We start from the raw sequence: 14,922 nt of genomic DNA, 5'->3' as shown, positions 1-14,922 counted from the left end.
GTTCCACGACAAGAAGACACACACCATGGTCGACCTCTCCAACTTACCGTACCCTGTTCCACCCCATGAAGTAAGCACACGTCCCCACGCCCCCCCCCGCCCCCCCCCTCCCCCCATCCCACTCCTTCAACCTCACCCCCCACCTCCCTCCAGATTGAGAACATAGTGGCCTTTGCCCGCGAACCGGCACTTGGCGTGGAGATCCGTGACCGGAGATGGCGCCTGCGGCAGTATAGACAATGCTTTGTGGGATCAGAGATGGTTGACTGGATCCTGGCCTTCTACAACATTCTGGAGTTTCGTCATAGCGATGCTCGGGCCAAGGCCACCTTGGTGGGACAGGAACTCGTCGACGCAGGTCTTGTCCGCCATGTGGTTGACAAGGACAAGCCGTTTCGGGATGCTACCCTCTTCTACGTCTTTTGCGATGACTCGACCGATGCTGGAGATGGTGTGCCGGTGCCAGGTGCAGACAAGCCGGCCGATGTGGACGACATCTCCGACTTTGAAGTCATCGACCTTGCCATCCGCGCCCTCGGCATCAATCCGGATGTCTTTTCCGACGATGCTGATGGTGTTGATGACGACGACGCTGATGACGCTCCAGATGATGGAGCGGCTGGTGTCGGCGACGCTGTGCGCCCACCGGTGGAGATCAAGGACCGCAAGTACCGGCTTCGCACCTACAAGCAGTGCTTCCTCGGCTCGGAGCTTGTCGACTGGCTGGCGGCTGAGCTTGGGTGCTCGCGCGAGGCTGCGCTTGGCTTGGCGGTGCGGATGGAAAAGGCCGAGGTGTTTGAGCACGTTGTCCGCGGCCACCCGATCAAGGACGAGCCGCTCTTCTACCACCTGTGCATGCCGCAGGCCGGAGCGCCGTCGTCATCGCCGCTGAGCCTGTACCAGTTCGAGATGACCACTCTCGATGGCGACGCCTACGACTTTTCCGCCCTCCACGGCAAAGTGGTCATTGTGACCAACATCGGGACGCGGTCCAAGCTCGCCGAGTCACGCTTCCTCCAGCTGCAAGCTATCCACGAGCTGTACAGCGAACAGGGCCTGATTGTCCTCGGCGTCCCTTCGACCGGCGAATTTGACGCGGCCGAGCCGAGCTCGGCGGCCGAGATCCGGTCCATTGCCAATTCGTATGGGGTCACCTTTCAGCTCCTCCAGGCTGCCGCCGTCAATGGCTCGGATGCGCATCCGCTCTTTGCCTGGATCAAGGACAAGGCGTCGTCGATGGTAGGCAAGGCGTTCAAGGCACCGTGGACCATGATCGTCTTCAGCCGCACCGGTGAGCTCATCAAGCGGTTCAGCCACACTCGCACCCCATCATCCATGATCCCGCTCCTCCAAGATCTCCTCCTCGAGGTCTAGCCTCGGCTGCTTCCTCGCAGCACGGCGCTATCAAACCAAACGATCTAAGTTGTTTTGACTGCTGCCCCCCCCCCCCCCTCGGATTTGGGCGGCCAAGCGAAAAAAGGTCGCAGTTTTGGCGTTTGGTCGGTTTCGAGTGTCAGACGGGGGTTAAGGGCAGGCACGGCTCGTCCGGGGGCGGGGTTGATAGGCAACCAGCTCTCTGAGCAACAGCAGAAGCCTACTGTTGGGCGTCAGAGGCCACTAGCTGTTGTGTGACGGGCAGACACCAGACGCCACGTCGGTTTAGCTGGTCTCCCCTCCCGCCGGTTCGCGACCTTTTTTTGGCCACTCGGCGCCGTCGCCGCCGCCACCCACCGGCCACCGGCCACCCACCCACACCCACCGGCCACTGCCGACCGCCACCGAGTCTTTGCCACTGCGGCCGCTCGGAAGAAGCCAGGACCATGAGCACGGCTACCACAAGCAGGCGAAGTGAAGCCGCAAGTGGGCCCAAAGGGCGTGGAGCAGGCGCAAGCAAGGCTCGGGCGGCAAGCGGAGCGAGCAAGAGGAAGAAGAGGAAGAAGAAGGCCGTGGCGGAAACCCCGTTCTCCATCGTGATCTCCCGGCCGCCGGATGGCGTTCTCTACGTCGATCCGCAGACAAACTGCTTCCTCGACTACAGACTCTATCTCGAGCTGTTGATGGACAAAAAGCGGGGCGGGCCCAAGACTGCCTGCTTTCCCACCTTTGAGCGCGACGAGCTCAAGTCGGCCGGTGCTGGCGCCTGCCACTTTGAGAGCTACGCCCGCCACATTGTGTTCTTCAAGGGCGGCTTGCCGCGCTTTCGTCGCATGGGCCGCGAGAAGCACTTTGAATGGATCGCCCCGCGTGGCGCAAAGCAGGTTCTTGACGACCAGCTGAGTGTCCAGTATCGCCGGCGGCAGGACCGCAAGTACGTCTTTCGCAAGATCTGGCTCGCTGCTGACGGCGACTCGAACCCCGAGTACGCCATCTTTCACTGCCTCGAGGTCGACGAGTCGAACCGCGAGTCGCTGACCCTCAAAAAGTCCAAGGTCCTCACCCCCTCGTCTCCCGCACCCACTTTGACGATCCCAAGCTGGTCGAGAAGGAGCGCATCGAGTACCTTGCCCGAGTTGAGGCGGTCAAGGGCGAAAAGGCGTTTGTCAAGGCCCGCGAGCGTGCCATGCGTGCTGCGCATGCCACCCAGGTCACCCTTGAGGCCCGCGCCGCAGGCCTGCCCGAGCCCAACCCGGCCACGATTGTGGCTGCCGTCGCGTCGGCGCAGAAGCGGCGCAAGCGCCGCGCCAAGGCGCTGGCTGAGAAGATGTCGGCGTCGTCGGGAGCGGCCAAGGCGGCCGACGAGTCCAAGCCGGCCAAGGGCACGGCAGCGTTCAAGAAAGCGAGCGCCCGGACCAAGTCGCTGGCGGGAAGCACCAAGGTCGTGCCTAGCAAGAGGGTCAAGTCCTCGGCGCCGTCGGACAAGACCAAGCGCACCCAGCTGCGAGTCGTCCTGCAGCGGCCGTCGCTCAACAGCGCTGCCGGCGGAGGTGTGGTGTCCAAGATCGCGGCGCTGCCCGAGGCATCCGGCCTCGAGCCGGAGAGCGCTGTCGGGTCGGGCAAGCGGCGGGTCCGGCGGCGACGGGTCCGTACTGGCCGGCGCAGTTCGCGGAGTTCCAGGTCGGGCGCCGCCAATGAGGGCTCGGCGTCCGACTCGCGAGCCTCGCTCTCGTCGGAAGACTTGCTGGCCAATCCGCGCCTCGACGGCGGTGGCTCGGCCTCGTCGTCGTCGATGCTCGAGTCTTCGGCGGTCCACGAGGCGCTGATTGCGCTCGCCCGCTCGCCCGGACGGTCGCAGTCGCGCAAGCGTAAGCGAGCAGCGTCGGCGTCGCAGGACACGGCGTCGCTCGAGGTCTTTTCCGAGGCCATTTCGCAGTCGCAGTCGATGCAGGCAGCAGCAGCGGCGGTGATGTCCGGCGGGGTAGTCGGCGCGAGCCCCAAGGTGTCTCCAGCGGCGTCGTCGGCGAGCTCCAAGCCGCCGTCGCCGCCCGGGCCGACGCTCATGCCTGCGGCCAACACGCCGTCATCAGTTCTCCGCGTCGACGACAACGTACTGGCCATCGAGGTCGGCACGGTTCCGTCGATGAAGCGACGCAAGGTGCTGACCGGCACCGCGGCATCGTCGTTGGCGGCGCTTTCATCGGTGGCTGGTGGTCGGCCTGCACGGTCGTGCCTCGACGACGACACCCACGACGACTACCTCGACGAGCCGAGCCCGTCCGGCTCAGTCATGTTCCACGGCGAGCGGCTCGAGTTGCTCGACTCGGACTCGGCACTGGAGCTCGGGACCGGCCGTGGCTTCCAGCCGGCGTCGTCGATCTTCCGAGGGCAGATCCGCGGTAGAGTCGTCGGCCGCCAGCAGGTTGTCACCAAGTTCCCGTCACAGGAGAAGATGGAGACGCTCTCGCAGACGCTCGCCAAGCTCACCCCCGATCCGTCCTCGCCCTCGCCCGACGACTCGTTGCCGTCGGCGCCCGCGCCGCCGCCTCCGCCGCCGCTCGCGCTCGACTCGCCGCCGCCATCACCGCGCGCCACCTCGGGTGTTGGCAGCGGCATGGGCGGACCAGTTCTCGCTCGCAACAACTCACTTATCGAGGCTCGCGTCCCCATGGAGTGGACCGGCGCGCCATCGCCGCCGGCCTCGCTTCCGCGCACCGCCTCGCTCGGACCCATATCACAGCTCCTCGACCCGTCGCAGTCACAGGAATGAGAGTATGACCATGGACGTGAACCTTGCGAACGGCAGCCTCTTGCACCCCCCCCCCCCCCCCTCTGTAAATCTATGGAATTGGCGGGGCGATTGAGGTTGCCATGCGATGTGCATGGCTGCCAAATGGTAGTCGGCCAACCGGGTCAGGTTGGGTCGTGCCACGTGTGCGATTTGCCGCGTTGGGCCGAGTTTGTGAACCAGTGCAAAGCACCTTTTGGCAATGGCGGACTTCCGTGTTGAGCAGGAACAGGAGGTCTTTGTTGCTAGCACTGCACTTTGCCAGCACTTTGGGAGGAGAGAGAGAGAGATGAGCTCTGCCAAGGCGCGGACGTTCAAGTTGCTTCAACAGCTTGCCCCCGAGTCGTCACCTCCCCTTGCTGTTCTCCATCGTCATACCCGTCGTCACCTTGCCTCCGCCGCTGCTGCAAGTGTTACCGCCACCCCCGCCACCGCCACCACCAGTGCTGCTCCTACCGCCACCCTCGACCAACCTGGCCCCTCCACACCCACACCCCATGGTGTCCACCCTTCACCAACCTCGGCCTCTTCTTCTGGTATGTCTCACTGTTTGCATTCCCCCGTACCAGCCCCCCCCCCCCCCCCCTCTGGCTGCTGCCGTCTCTGATCACCCACCATCGTTGGTCAGCTGCCATTCGACTGGTGATGGCATCGGACAATTTTTATCAATCGATGAGGATGATAAGGATGATGATGATGATGATGATGATGATGAGGATGATGATGATGATAAGGGGTGGGGGTGGGGGTGGGGGTGGGGTGGATGGGGATGATGATGATGGGGGTGATGATGATGGGGGTGATGATGATGACCATGATGATGACCATGATGGTGACCATGACGGCCATGATGACCACCATGATGGTGACCATGATGACCATGATGACGACCATGATGGTGACCATGACGGCCATGATGACGACCATGATGACGACCATGATGGTGACCATGACGACCATGATGACGACCATAGTGATGATGATGATGGCTCTGCTCTCCTACCTCGCCCTACTCACTCCCTCATCTTCCGCTACTCGATATGGTGGTGTGTGCGACGACGACTCATGTGGTCAACCAACTACTCCGACTCTCGGCTCGTCTCGGACCATGCACAGGCCCGCCGCTGGTGGACCTGGAGGATCTGTCCGAGGTCGACCCGAGCGCAGCTCCTGGAACAGCCGGCCATTGCGGTCCGTGCCCGGTGCGGCAGCAGTGCTTGACGACGGGCGTCCATGTGTGTGCGACGGGCGGCAAGGGCGGCAAGGGCGGCGTGCCTGGAGAAGACATTGAGTCGCCTCTGGCCGAGTCGCTCAGGTTCTCGACGCCCGGTCTGCCCAAGCGGGCCAAGGCACGGCTCGCCGGCCCGTCGGGTAACTTCTGGTACGCCGTCGAGGTTGACGCCAATGTGAAGAACGAAGAGGTGGTGGCCGCCGTGTTCTGGAAGACCTCGATCGCCATCTGGCGCGACGCCAACGGCAAGCTGCATGCCATCGAGGACCGCTGCGCCCACCGCCAGCTCCGCCTCTCGGCCGGCTTTGTCGAGGGCGAGACGCTTGCGTGCTGCTACCATGGCTGGGCATACGACGAGCACGGCAAGGTCGTCAAGATCGCGCACGAGATCCCGGACGCATTCCGCAAGGAGAGCATGCCTGTCGATCCCACGCCCGGCGAGACTGTCGACGGCGCGCCGTGCGTCTCGGGCCCGAACCTGCCCAAGATCTCCGTCCGCACCTACCCCATCGCCGTCAAGTACGGCCTCATCTTTGTCTTTCCAGGTGACCCGGCGCTGGCCGACTCGGTTCCGCTGCCGTCCATCCCGCATCTGGTGGAGAACCCGGCTCTGGCCCACCAGATTGTCGACCTCTCGGTCAACGCTCACTGGACGCTCATTGTCGACAACAACTGCGACTTTATGCATGCCTTCCTCCACCGCAAGTACCGTCCCTTTGTCTGGCCTCACCTCAAGTCGACCGCCCGCATCGGCGACACCGTCCGCGTTGAGTACCTCACCGACATGGCCTCCTCGCCGGGCGCCAAGATCCTCGGCACCAACACCGGCCAGGATACCATCGTCCTCGAGTACCAGTACCCGTACCAGCGCTCCGACCTGGCCAACAAGTACGCCCACATCTGCTTCCTCCTCCCCATCGACGAGAAGCGCACCCGCACCTTCTACATCTTTACATGGAAGGAGATGAAGGCTGGGCCTATCGACATCCCCAACTGGATCCGCCCGCCCATCGTCGCCGGCATCCACAAGCTCTACCTCGTCCCTGTCCTCAAGCAGGACCTCTACGCACTCGAGGAGGAGCAGGCGTGCAACGACCTCCACGCCACAAAGAACTCAGTCGAGCTCAATCCGCTCGTCTCGGCCTTCCAGTCGCTCACTGTCGAAAAGTGGCAAGAGTACCTCGACTCGGAGCGTGCCCGTCGCCAGTCCATGTCCCGCCGCAACTGGCGCGCCTCCTTTGGCGCTGGCCTCTCCGACTGGCGCTGGGCTGATCTCTAGCTTTGAGACCCAAGCCAAAGGCTCCGATTAAATCGGCAGAAGAGGCAACAACTGAGGGACAATCGCCACAGCCATGGCCACAGTACACCGCACACCACACACCGCACACCGCCCCGTTCCGTTTTTTTGCGGTAGCACTGCTTTTTTCTTTTTCTCGGGCCAATCTCCACCCACTCCACTTTTGTTGTCTCGCTGTTGCCGCCGAAGCCTGCAAGCACCTGCAAGCAAACATAGAAGCACGCCCTCCCTCATCCACCCCCTCCCTCCCTCCCCCTCCCCCCCCCCCTTTCGTGCGGTTGCTTATGTTGTTTCGAAAGTGTCTGCCATTTCGACTTGGTGGTGGCGGACCTGTGAGGCGCAGCCTGGAAAGGTGATGACTCGTGGAGAGTCATCGATGACGATGACGATGACGATGATGATGATTGCGATGGTGACGATGACGATTGTTTCAAGTATGCCGACTTGCTGTTCTGGTCTCGTTGTTCGTGAGGTGTATCAATCAAGCAGTGGTAGTGCCTTTGTCACCGGATCAGGCGTGTCGTGGTCGGGCAGCGGAAGCGTGCCGTCTTCGTCTTCTGGGAGCTATGCGGAGACTTCAAGCAATGGCGTGTCAAGGCTCTTTGTCCAGCATGATCTTGGCTTTGATTCGTCGCTGCCACCCTCAAGGACCATTGATGGCGTTTCTGTTGATTGGTACAGAACGATCGAGGACACGTCTGCGATGTCGGTTGACGATGCCATTGTGTTGTATGACACTGTCACGGGCCAGCTGGGCGTCGACAAGAGAAACACCGTCGTCTCGTATCCACGCTACCTGGGATCTTCAGGAAGTATGGACTACGGCCTGGCGTCGTACGGTGGGAAGTTTGATAGTTGGGGAGCAGCGCTGACGGCCACCGCCATCCGTCGAAGCCAGTTTGGCGTCGGCTTTGCCTCGCGCAGCGTTTCGGGCGGAAGCAAGACGTTTCTCTTCCGTGCTGATGTCTTTGTCCACACTTCGATCACGGTGACGGTCACGGACGTCTCGCCAACCATGGTTGATGCTGGCACCGTGGTTACCATCATCGGCACCGGGTTTGAACCACGCCCGACGGGCGATATGGTGGTGTTGGCCGGAACGACGGCGTACACGGCCACACCAGCGTCACCGACGCCAGCACTGGTCACTGTTGTGAGCTCTTCGGAGATCCACTTTGTCGTTCCCAGCCAGCCGGTTCCCACTGTCTGGCGCTACTCGATCAGCGTCGGGCTCTCGGATAGCTCCAGCCCCGGTACGATCTCACCGGTGCCGGACACGACGTCCGAGTCGTTCTCGATTGTCTACAAAGGATGCGGCAACAATGTGGTTGAAGCTGGCGAGCAGTGCGAGTCAGGCTTGTGCTGTGACGTCGGCACGTGCATGCTGCGGGCTGCTAGCACCGTCTGCCGCGTCGCCGCCGATCTGTGTGACGCGGCCGAGCAGTGCGATGGCATCACGCCGGCATGCCCCCCCGATGTCACACTCGCCGCAGGCACCGAGTGCGGCAGCGCTAGCCAACCATGCGCCAAAAAGTCGACGTGCGACGGCGTGGCCAAGATCTGTCCTCCGTCTGGCTTCCAGCCGGCAACGTTTGTCTGTCGCCCAGCAAGCGACAGCTGCGATCAGCCCGAGTTTTGCACCGGCGTGTCGGACACGTGCCCGAGCGATGCCGTCAAGGCCTCTGGTGAGCTTTGTCGACCGCAGTCGTCGTGCGCATACAACGCGACGTGTGATGGAGTCGCCAAGTCCTGCCCGGCCTCGGTTTCCTTCCCCGATGGCACGCTCTGCCGAGGTGTGCCGGCATCAGGCCCGCACTGCGACGTGCCGGAGACTTGCGTTTCCGGCTCCTGCCCCATCGATGGGTTTCTGCCCAAGGACACCCTATGCTCGGCTGCATCCGGACCATGTGAACAGGACTCTGTTTGCTCTGGCGCAGGCCCTGCGTGCCCTGCCAACCTGCCGCAGTCTGCAGGCATCGAGTGCCGGGCGTCGGGCGGGCCATGTGACCCGGCCGAGGCCTGCGATGGCGTGTCGGCCAACTGCCCAGAAGATGCCAAGCTTGCCGCCGGCACCGTGTGCTCATCGAGCTCGTTCCCGTGCGTGGCCAACTCGGTCTGTGATGGCGCGTCGAGCGGCTGCCCGGCAAACCAGCTGCTGGGTACCGACGTTGTCTGCCGGGCCTCTAGCCAGCCATGTGATGCACCAGAGACATGCTCGGGTACGGCGCCGACTTGTCCCATCGACGAGCTGCACCCGGCCGGCTTTGAGTGCCGGGCTGCCGGTGCGTTGCCGTGTGAGCCGTCGCTGGTGTGCAGTGGGGAAAGCTCGGCGTGTACCAACACATCCACGCCAATTCCCGACTCGTGCCTGAGTAGCACAGTGCAGAAGCCGCGGACTGACAAGTCCAAAGCTGCTGTGGCTGCCGCCTCGACCATGGGCGCCCTCGCCTTTCTGGGTCTACTTGTTGTGGCCGTGCTGGCGTATGTGATGTGGCGGCGGCGCGCAGCGCGCCACATCACTATGCCGGACTTTGCACCGTTCCGCTACTACAACTTTGCCACGAGCAACATGTCGGCGCTTACTCGGGCACGGGCGTGCGCCGCGCTGCTGTTGGGCGTTGTCTTTGAAGGCGATGGCGAAGTTGAGCGTGGCGAGGACCGGTTTGCCCTCGCGCGGAGTCTTGTCGAGGTCTCGGACTTTGCCGACCGTGACCGCCTCCTGCGGGCGATGCTGTATCTGTACATGGCGCCCGGCTTTGCCGAGGCTGTTGTCATTGATGCGCTGTCAGTCGAGGTTGCCGCTGCACAGGACACCGGTTCCCTGCTCCGGGCCAACTCTGCTGCGTCCAAACTGTGGCAAGCCTACACCCGTGCGGTGGGCCTTGAGTTTGTGTGGGCGTCGGTCGGCGAGCTGGTTGCCATCTTTGTCCGTGACAACGAGGGGGATGCACGCGCAACCGACGCCGTTGTCGAGGTCGAGTCGCTTGACGTCCGCCAGCACGGCGACGGCGATCTCGACGACGCGCTCGAGATCGGCGTGGTGAAGTACGCCGCCATGGCACTTGCGCAGAAGATGCTGTCGGCGTCGCTGGCGGCGGTCGAGGCGATGCCTAACGGCATGGTCCAGATCCTGCAGGCTCTCTACGGACTTGTCCGTGCCAAGTTTGGTGACGATCCAGCAACCAAGTCCGTCCTCGCCTTTGTCTTCCTGCGCGCACTCTGCCCGGCGGTCTCGATGCCGTCGGCAATGGGCATGACGCCGCTCGTCCAGCCCACCACCCGCAAGTCGCTGGTCGTTGTTGCTAAGATCCTCCAGAACGTGGCCAACAAGGTCGAGTTTGGCGGCAAAGAGCCGCACATGTCGCAGTTCAACGACTTTGTTCTCTCCAACCTGGGTAACGTCGATGCCTACGTCGGCGCAGTCCTCGCCCGTCGCATCGACACCGGCTCGGCTGTCATCGCGCCTCCACCGCCAGACAAGGCGCTCCAGGTCGCCGCCGGCGTCGTCCACACCCTCACCGATACGTACGCCCAGTCCAAGCCAGCGCTCATGGCCCAGCTGGATCACATTCCTCCCATCGCCGGCCACGGCCTCGCTGATGTTGAAGCTGCCGCTGAGCCTACCGCCGCTGAGCCTGCTACCGCTGAGCCTGCCACCCCCGAGCCCGCCGGAGCTGAGCCTGCCGCCACCGAGCCCGCTAAGGCTGCTGCCTCCAGCCATCCCACGCCCCCGACCGAACCGACAGCCGCGTCGTTTGCCGAGCAGCTTGCGCAGTGTCTCGCATTCCTCCCAGAGCCGGTGCGCCTCAAGGATCTGCTCACATCGTGACAGCAGCAACCAAGCCGAGCCACATCCCTGCCTACTCCCACTCGCGTTGTCCATGGCAAACACAAACACATCCTCCCTCCCCCCTTCCCCCCTTTCCCCCTTCTCTCTCCTTTTTTTTTCCCCCAGAAGGGGGGTGCCAAAGGCTCGCGTGCGGTCAGGCACACGGAACGGGAGCCCGGGGGGCGGGGAGACTGGCCGGAGGACAGAGCATACCTCACTCCTCCCCTCCCTCCCTCCCTCCTCCCCCCCTCTCAATTCCAGAATGACGTTGCGGTTTCATGCGGCTGGCGCTGTGACACTCCGAGTCACCCTGCTCTGCTTGCTCTCTACTATAGTGGCGATTTTGCTGGCGGAGGTGGCGGTGGTGGAGGGACAGAGCTACTCTCAAGTGCGGAATTGGCGGACAGGCACTGAGATTTGCTCTTCTTCGGCTGATGGCTCGACATCGTCACGTCGATGGACCAAACTTTTGCCCTCGGACAATGATAACTTTGAGAATACAGGCAGTGATGCCAGTTCAGAAGTGCTGAGGTGCTTCAACGCCAAGTTTGCGCTGCCAACTACCGCAGTTATCGATGGCATATCTCTGACCTATCTCAGAGAGCGATCATCTGGAACCTGGAGTGATGCTCGAGTGAGGCTGTTGGGCGCAAGTGGTACAGAAGCTGGTGTCAACAAAGCCAATACCGATAACTGGCCCTCATCGTTTGGGTCCATCACCTACGGTGGGCCGACCGATACGTGGGGCTTGGCCTCACTCACGCCTGACGACCTTGCCTCGCCCAACTTTGGATGGGCGTTGGCGGTGTCAGGCACCGACTCGGGTGCGGTTCTCAAAATCCGGCACGGCGGCTCGACTGGGCCGACGATGACGGTGTACTATAGCATGAACGCGGTGGTATCGGGTCATGTCCCTGCAGCGGTGACGAGCGGCGAGCAGTTTCGGGTTATTGGCTCAGGATTGCAGACCTCGCCCGACGCGGCGTCTCAGGAGATCCGCTGCCGGTTCGGTGGAGGCGCGTCCGAGGCGGCAGCTGTAAGCGTGGCCGCGGATGGGAGCTCGGTGGTGTGCACGGCACCGGATCCTGCTCTAGTGGGCGCGAGCGCAGGCTCGATGTGGAAGAGCAGCGTCGAGGTCTCGATGGACGGCGGCACTACTTGGAGCGGGACTATCGATCTGCAATACGTCGGCTGCGGAAACGGGATCGTCGACATTGGCGAGAACTGTGACGAGACGAGCGCGTGTTGTACCAGTTCGTGCCTGTTTGCGCCTGCCACTGCGATCTGCCGCGTCAAGGCCGGACCCTGCGACGCTGCCGAGCTCTGTCCCGGCGACGCAACCGATTGCCCACAGGACGACTTCCTCCCCGCGCTTTCTGTCTGCACCTCGCTCGCCGCTGACGACGTTTGCGCCACACCTGGAGTCTGCAACGGGAGCTCGATCACCTGTCCACCGCCTGGACTTGCGGCTGCCGGCACGGTCTGTCGGGCGGCAGCAGACACGTGTGATGTAGCCGAGACGTGCGACGGGGTATCGACCAAGTGTCCGACCGACAAGTTTGTGGCAAGTGGCACGATGTGCGAGGCGGGGAGCGAGTGCTCGTTCCCGTCGGTCTGCACCGGCAGCGGGCCCAACTGTCCACCGCGGGTTATGCGCACCTCGGTCTGCCGCGCATCGCGTGGTCGCTGCGACGTGGAAGAGAGCTGCGACGGCGTATCGCCGACGTGTCCGTCAGACTCGTTTGAGCCGGACACCAAGCTTTGTGCGACAGCGCCATCGGTATGCGCAACAGACGCGTTCTGCACCGGCATCGGACCCGAGTGCCCGGCTTTTACGCTGGCACCGGCAGGGACGGTGTGTCGACCGGCGAACACCAGCTGCGACCTGGCCGAAGAGTGCAACGGGCTCTCTGCGCTCTGCCCGATCGACGTTGTCCTACCGTTTGGCACGGTGTGTGCGGCAGCCCGCGGCGAGTGCGAGAACGAGGCGCGGTGCAGCGGCGTGTCCGCGATGTGCCCGGCACGGACGCTCAAGCCTGCGTCGACCGAGTGCCGCCCTGCGGCCGGCCCGTGCGATGTGGCCGAGTTTTGCACGGCTGGCGCGTTCAGCTGCCCCGTCGACAATCTTGTTGTCTCGGGACAGGTGTGCAAGCAAGACTCACCATGTGATGTTCCCCTGGTGTGCAGCGGCATGGATCCAGGGTGTACTGAGAAGGATGACAGCTTTGAGCCTGCCGCGAGCTGCGAGGCGCGGGTTGTGGCCGCGCCGCCGAAATCCAACTCGGGTGCGGTGGCCGGAGCTTCTGTGGTGGGCGTTCTTGTGTTGCTCGGATGCATTGCGGCTGGAGTGGCCGCCGCAATTGTGGTCCGGCGCCGGAGAGCCGAGGCAGCACGGCTGGAGATGCCCGACCTGGAGCCGTTCCGGTTCTACGGGTATGCGACGGCTGAGATGGAGCCGACGACGGCATCGCTAGTGGCCAACGCAGCGGCGCTTGGCCCGCTCTTTGTGGCCGACGCACGCGGCGGCGAGTTTGCACTGGCGCATGCCCTGTTTGACTCGCTCTCGGTCGGCGATCTCGACCATGCGTGCAAGGCGATGCTGTACAGCTACGCTGGCTCACAGTCCGGCTCGGGTCTCGGGCTTGTTCTCTCTCGCATCCGAGTCGAGGTGGCAGCGGCGGCGGACGAGGGCACGTTGTTCAGGACCAACTCGGCGGCGACCAAGCTGATGCAGGCGTACGCGCGGATGGTGGGCCTCGAGTACCTGTGGCAGGTGGTCGGCGTCCACGTCGTGACGCTGTACTACAAGCTCGCGGGCGCCGACGAGGGCAAGGCAATGGAACTGGACGCAACGCGCGGGAGCGGAACCGAGGACGTGGCTGTGTCACGGTACGAGGTCTCTGCGCTTGCGCAAAAGGTGCTGTCGTCGATTGTGCGGGGGCGGCGCGAAATGCCGCCCGGAATGGTGGCCATTTGCCAGACGCTACACGCCAGCGTCGGGGCTCGGTTTGGACCGGTCGGCGCTGCGCGCGGCGTCTCTGGCTTTCTTTTTCTGCGCTTCTTCTGCTCCTCCGTTGCTGCGCCCGAGTCGGTAGGCTTTCTCCCGCACCCGCCCGAGCCAGCGATCCGGCGGCAGCTAACGTTGCTGTCCAAGGTGCTGCAGAACCTGGCCAACAAGGTCATGTTTGGCGGCAAGGAGCCGTACATGATCCCGCTCAACGAATTCCTCGAGGCCAACGCGCCTGCGCTTGACCAGTACATCGACGATCTGGTGGCGGCGCCGTCGCCGCCGCAGGCTGGGTCGGTCCTCGCTACTGCCCCACTTCCTGACAAAGTCACCTCGGCCGCACTGGGGGTTACCGCCGGCTTTGTGGTTGCTGCCAACTCTGTTGCAGAAGGCGCGTTCCGCGACGTCCTCGCCCGCCACCCGCCGCTCGACATCAACATCAGCGGAGGCGATGGGCCGCCTGCAAATGCGGCCCCGGCAGCCGCAGCGCTGCCGCCCGCGCCCTCACTAGGCCACGCCGATTCGGTCGACGGCATCGAGCTCTCGCTGCTCGGAAACGACCGGTTGGCCGGCAAAGTCGATGTAGACGCGGTCGACGGTGACAGCTGTGACGAGGCGACGGCATCTGGCGAGGCGGCAGCTGAAGCGGGCGCTAGCAAGACGAGCGAGACCGAAGCGCAGCTGACGTCGGCCTTTTCGCTCCTCAACCAGCTCGCGGTCATCCTCGCCTTTGTTGGAACGCCTGCCAAGCGGACTGCCATCCTGCGGCAGCCTGTCCAAGCCAAGAGCAAGCGTTGAAGCCCTTGCCCCTCACCACCACACCACCCAACCACTGGTAAACCTATCGCGATGAAGAACGAATGGCCTCACGTCGGTCAGCCATCGAGTGGGCGCTTTGAGTGACAAATAATCGTTCACGCCACCATCACGCCACGCCACGCCACACAACCGACTGACCCTCCCACTCGCACCACCGACAGCCACCTAACCCCACCGCACCCCCCCTCTGAACCGAGCTATGGCGACCGCCCCTACCTCCCCCTTTGCACCTGTGGCCTTTGCCACCACCGAGAGTACGTCCTTACCATCCCCTCCCCCTCTCCCTCCCCTCTACCACACCCATGTCAGAGAGGGTGTATGGCGGTGGTGGTAGTGGAGGCCTGCCAAGGAGAAAGAGGGGAGGGGGGAAAGGGGGGGGGAGGCGGTGGCTGGCGGTGGCCTGCCACTGGCACCACCGTCACATCCCCGCTCCCCTCCCCCTCCCCGGTTGCGTCTTCCCCAGGGAGGGTTTTTTGCACTTGATGCCTTTGGACAGCGTCTGATGAAATTGGTGGCCCTATAATCAAAAGGACTATGCGGCGCTTATAGTGAATCGCCACCTCCTGTAACAGGAAAC

At 63.3% G+C, this 14,922-nt stretch overlaps 5 protein-coding genes across 6 annotated transcripts in view; all 5 read left to right on the top strand.

Moving 5' to 3' along the window:
• The first annotated feature begins 16 nt into the window (after positions 1–16).
• AMSG_08337 (glutathione peroxidase) lies at positions 17–1,450 on the top strand. Its single transcript, XM_013899960.1, has 2 exons — positions 17–70; positions 154–1,450. Exons 1-2 carry the CDS (start codon positions 26–28, stop codon positions 1,372–1,374), a joined length of 1,266 nt encoding a protein of 421 aa, XP_013755414.1. The 5' UTR covers positions 17–25; the 3' UTR covers positions 1,375–1,450.
• A 370-nt stretch (positions 1,451–1,820) lies between these two features.
• Positions 1,821–4,195, top strand: AMSG_08336 (uncharacterized protein; the record flags this gene model as incomplete). Its single annotated transcript, XM_013899959.1, has 2 exons — positions 1,821–2,429; positions 2,474–4,195. The coding sequence occupies 2 exons, from the start codon at positions 1,821–1,823 to the stop codon at positions 4,142–4,144; spliced, it is 2,280 nt and encodes a 759-aa protein (XP_013755413.1). The 3' UTR covers positions 4,145–4,195.
• A 235-nt stretch (positions 4,196–4,430) lies between these two features.
• Positions 4,431–6,672, top strand: AMSG_08335 (the record flags this gene model as incomplete). 2 transcript variants are annotated; one of them, XM_013899958.1, is made up of 2 exons in its annotated part: positions 4,431–4,698; positions 5,279–6,672. In XM_013899958.1, 2 exons carry the CDS (start codon positions 4,452–4,454, stop codon positions 6,670–6,672), a joined length of 1,641 nt encoding a protein of 546 aa, XP_013755412.1. The 2 variants fall into 2 exon arrangements, with proteins under 2 accessions (XP_013755412.1, XP_013755411.1); XM_013899957.1 differs by lacking the exon at positions 4,431–4,698 and adding an exon at positions 4,925–5,208.
• A 597-nt stretch (positions 6,673–7,269) lies between these two features.
• AMSG_08334 (disintegrin) lies at positions 7,270–14,378 on the top strand. Its single transcript, XM_013899956.1, has 2 exons — positions 7,270–10,515; positions 11,174–14,378. The coding sequence occupies exons 1-2, from the start codon at positions 7,394–7,396 to the stop codon at positions 14,322–14,324; spliced, it is 6,273 nt and encodes a 2,090-aa protein (XP_013755410.1). The 5' UTR covers positions 7,270–7,393; the 3' UTR covers positions 14,325–14,378.
• A 136-nt stretch (positions 14,379–14,514) lies between these two features.
• AMSG_08333 (carrier protein) overlaps positions 14,515–14,922 on the top strand; it is a 1,718-nt gene continuing 1,310 nt past the window's right edge. The window contains exon 1 of the mRNA XM_013899955.1: positions 14,515–14,599. Within this exon, the coding sequence (XP_013755409.1) occupies positions 14,545–14,599 (55 nt within the window). The 5' untranslated portion in view covers positions 14,515–14,544. The remainder of the gene's footprint in view (positions 14,600–14,922) is intronic.

This window comes from Thecamonas trahens (genome assembly GCF_000142905.1).
Source record: "Thecamonas trahens ATCC 50062 unplaced genomic scaffold supercont1.40, whole genome shotgun sequence".
Lineage (NCBI taxonomy): Eukaryota > Apusomonadida > Apusomonadidae > Thecamonas > Thecamonas trahens.
This window is presented reverse-complemented; position numbering and strand designations above follow the sequence as displayed.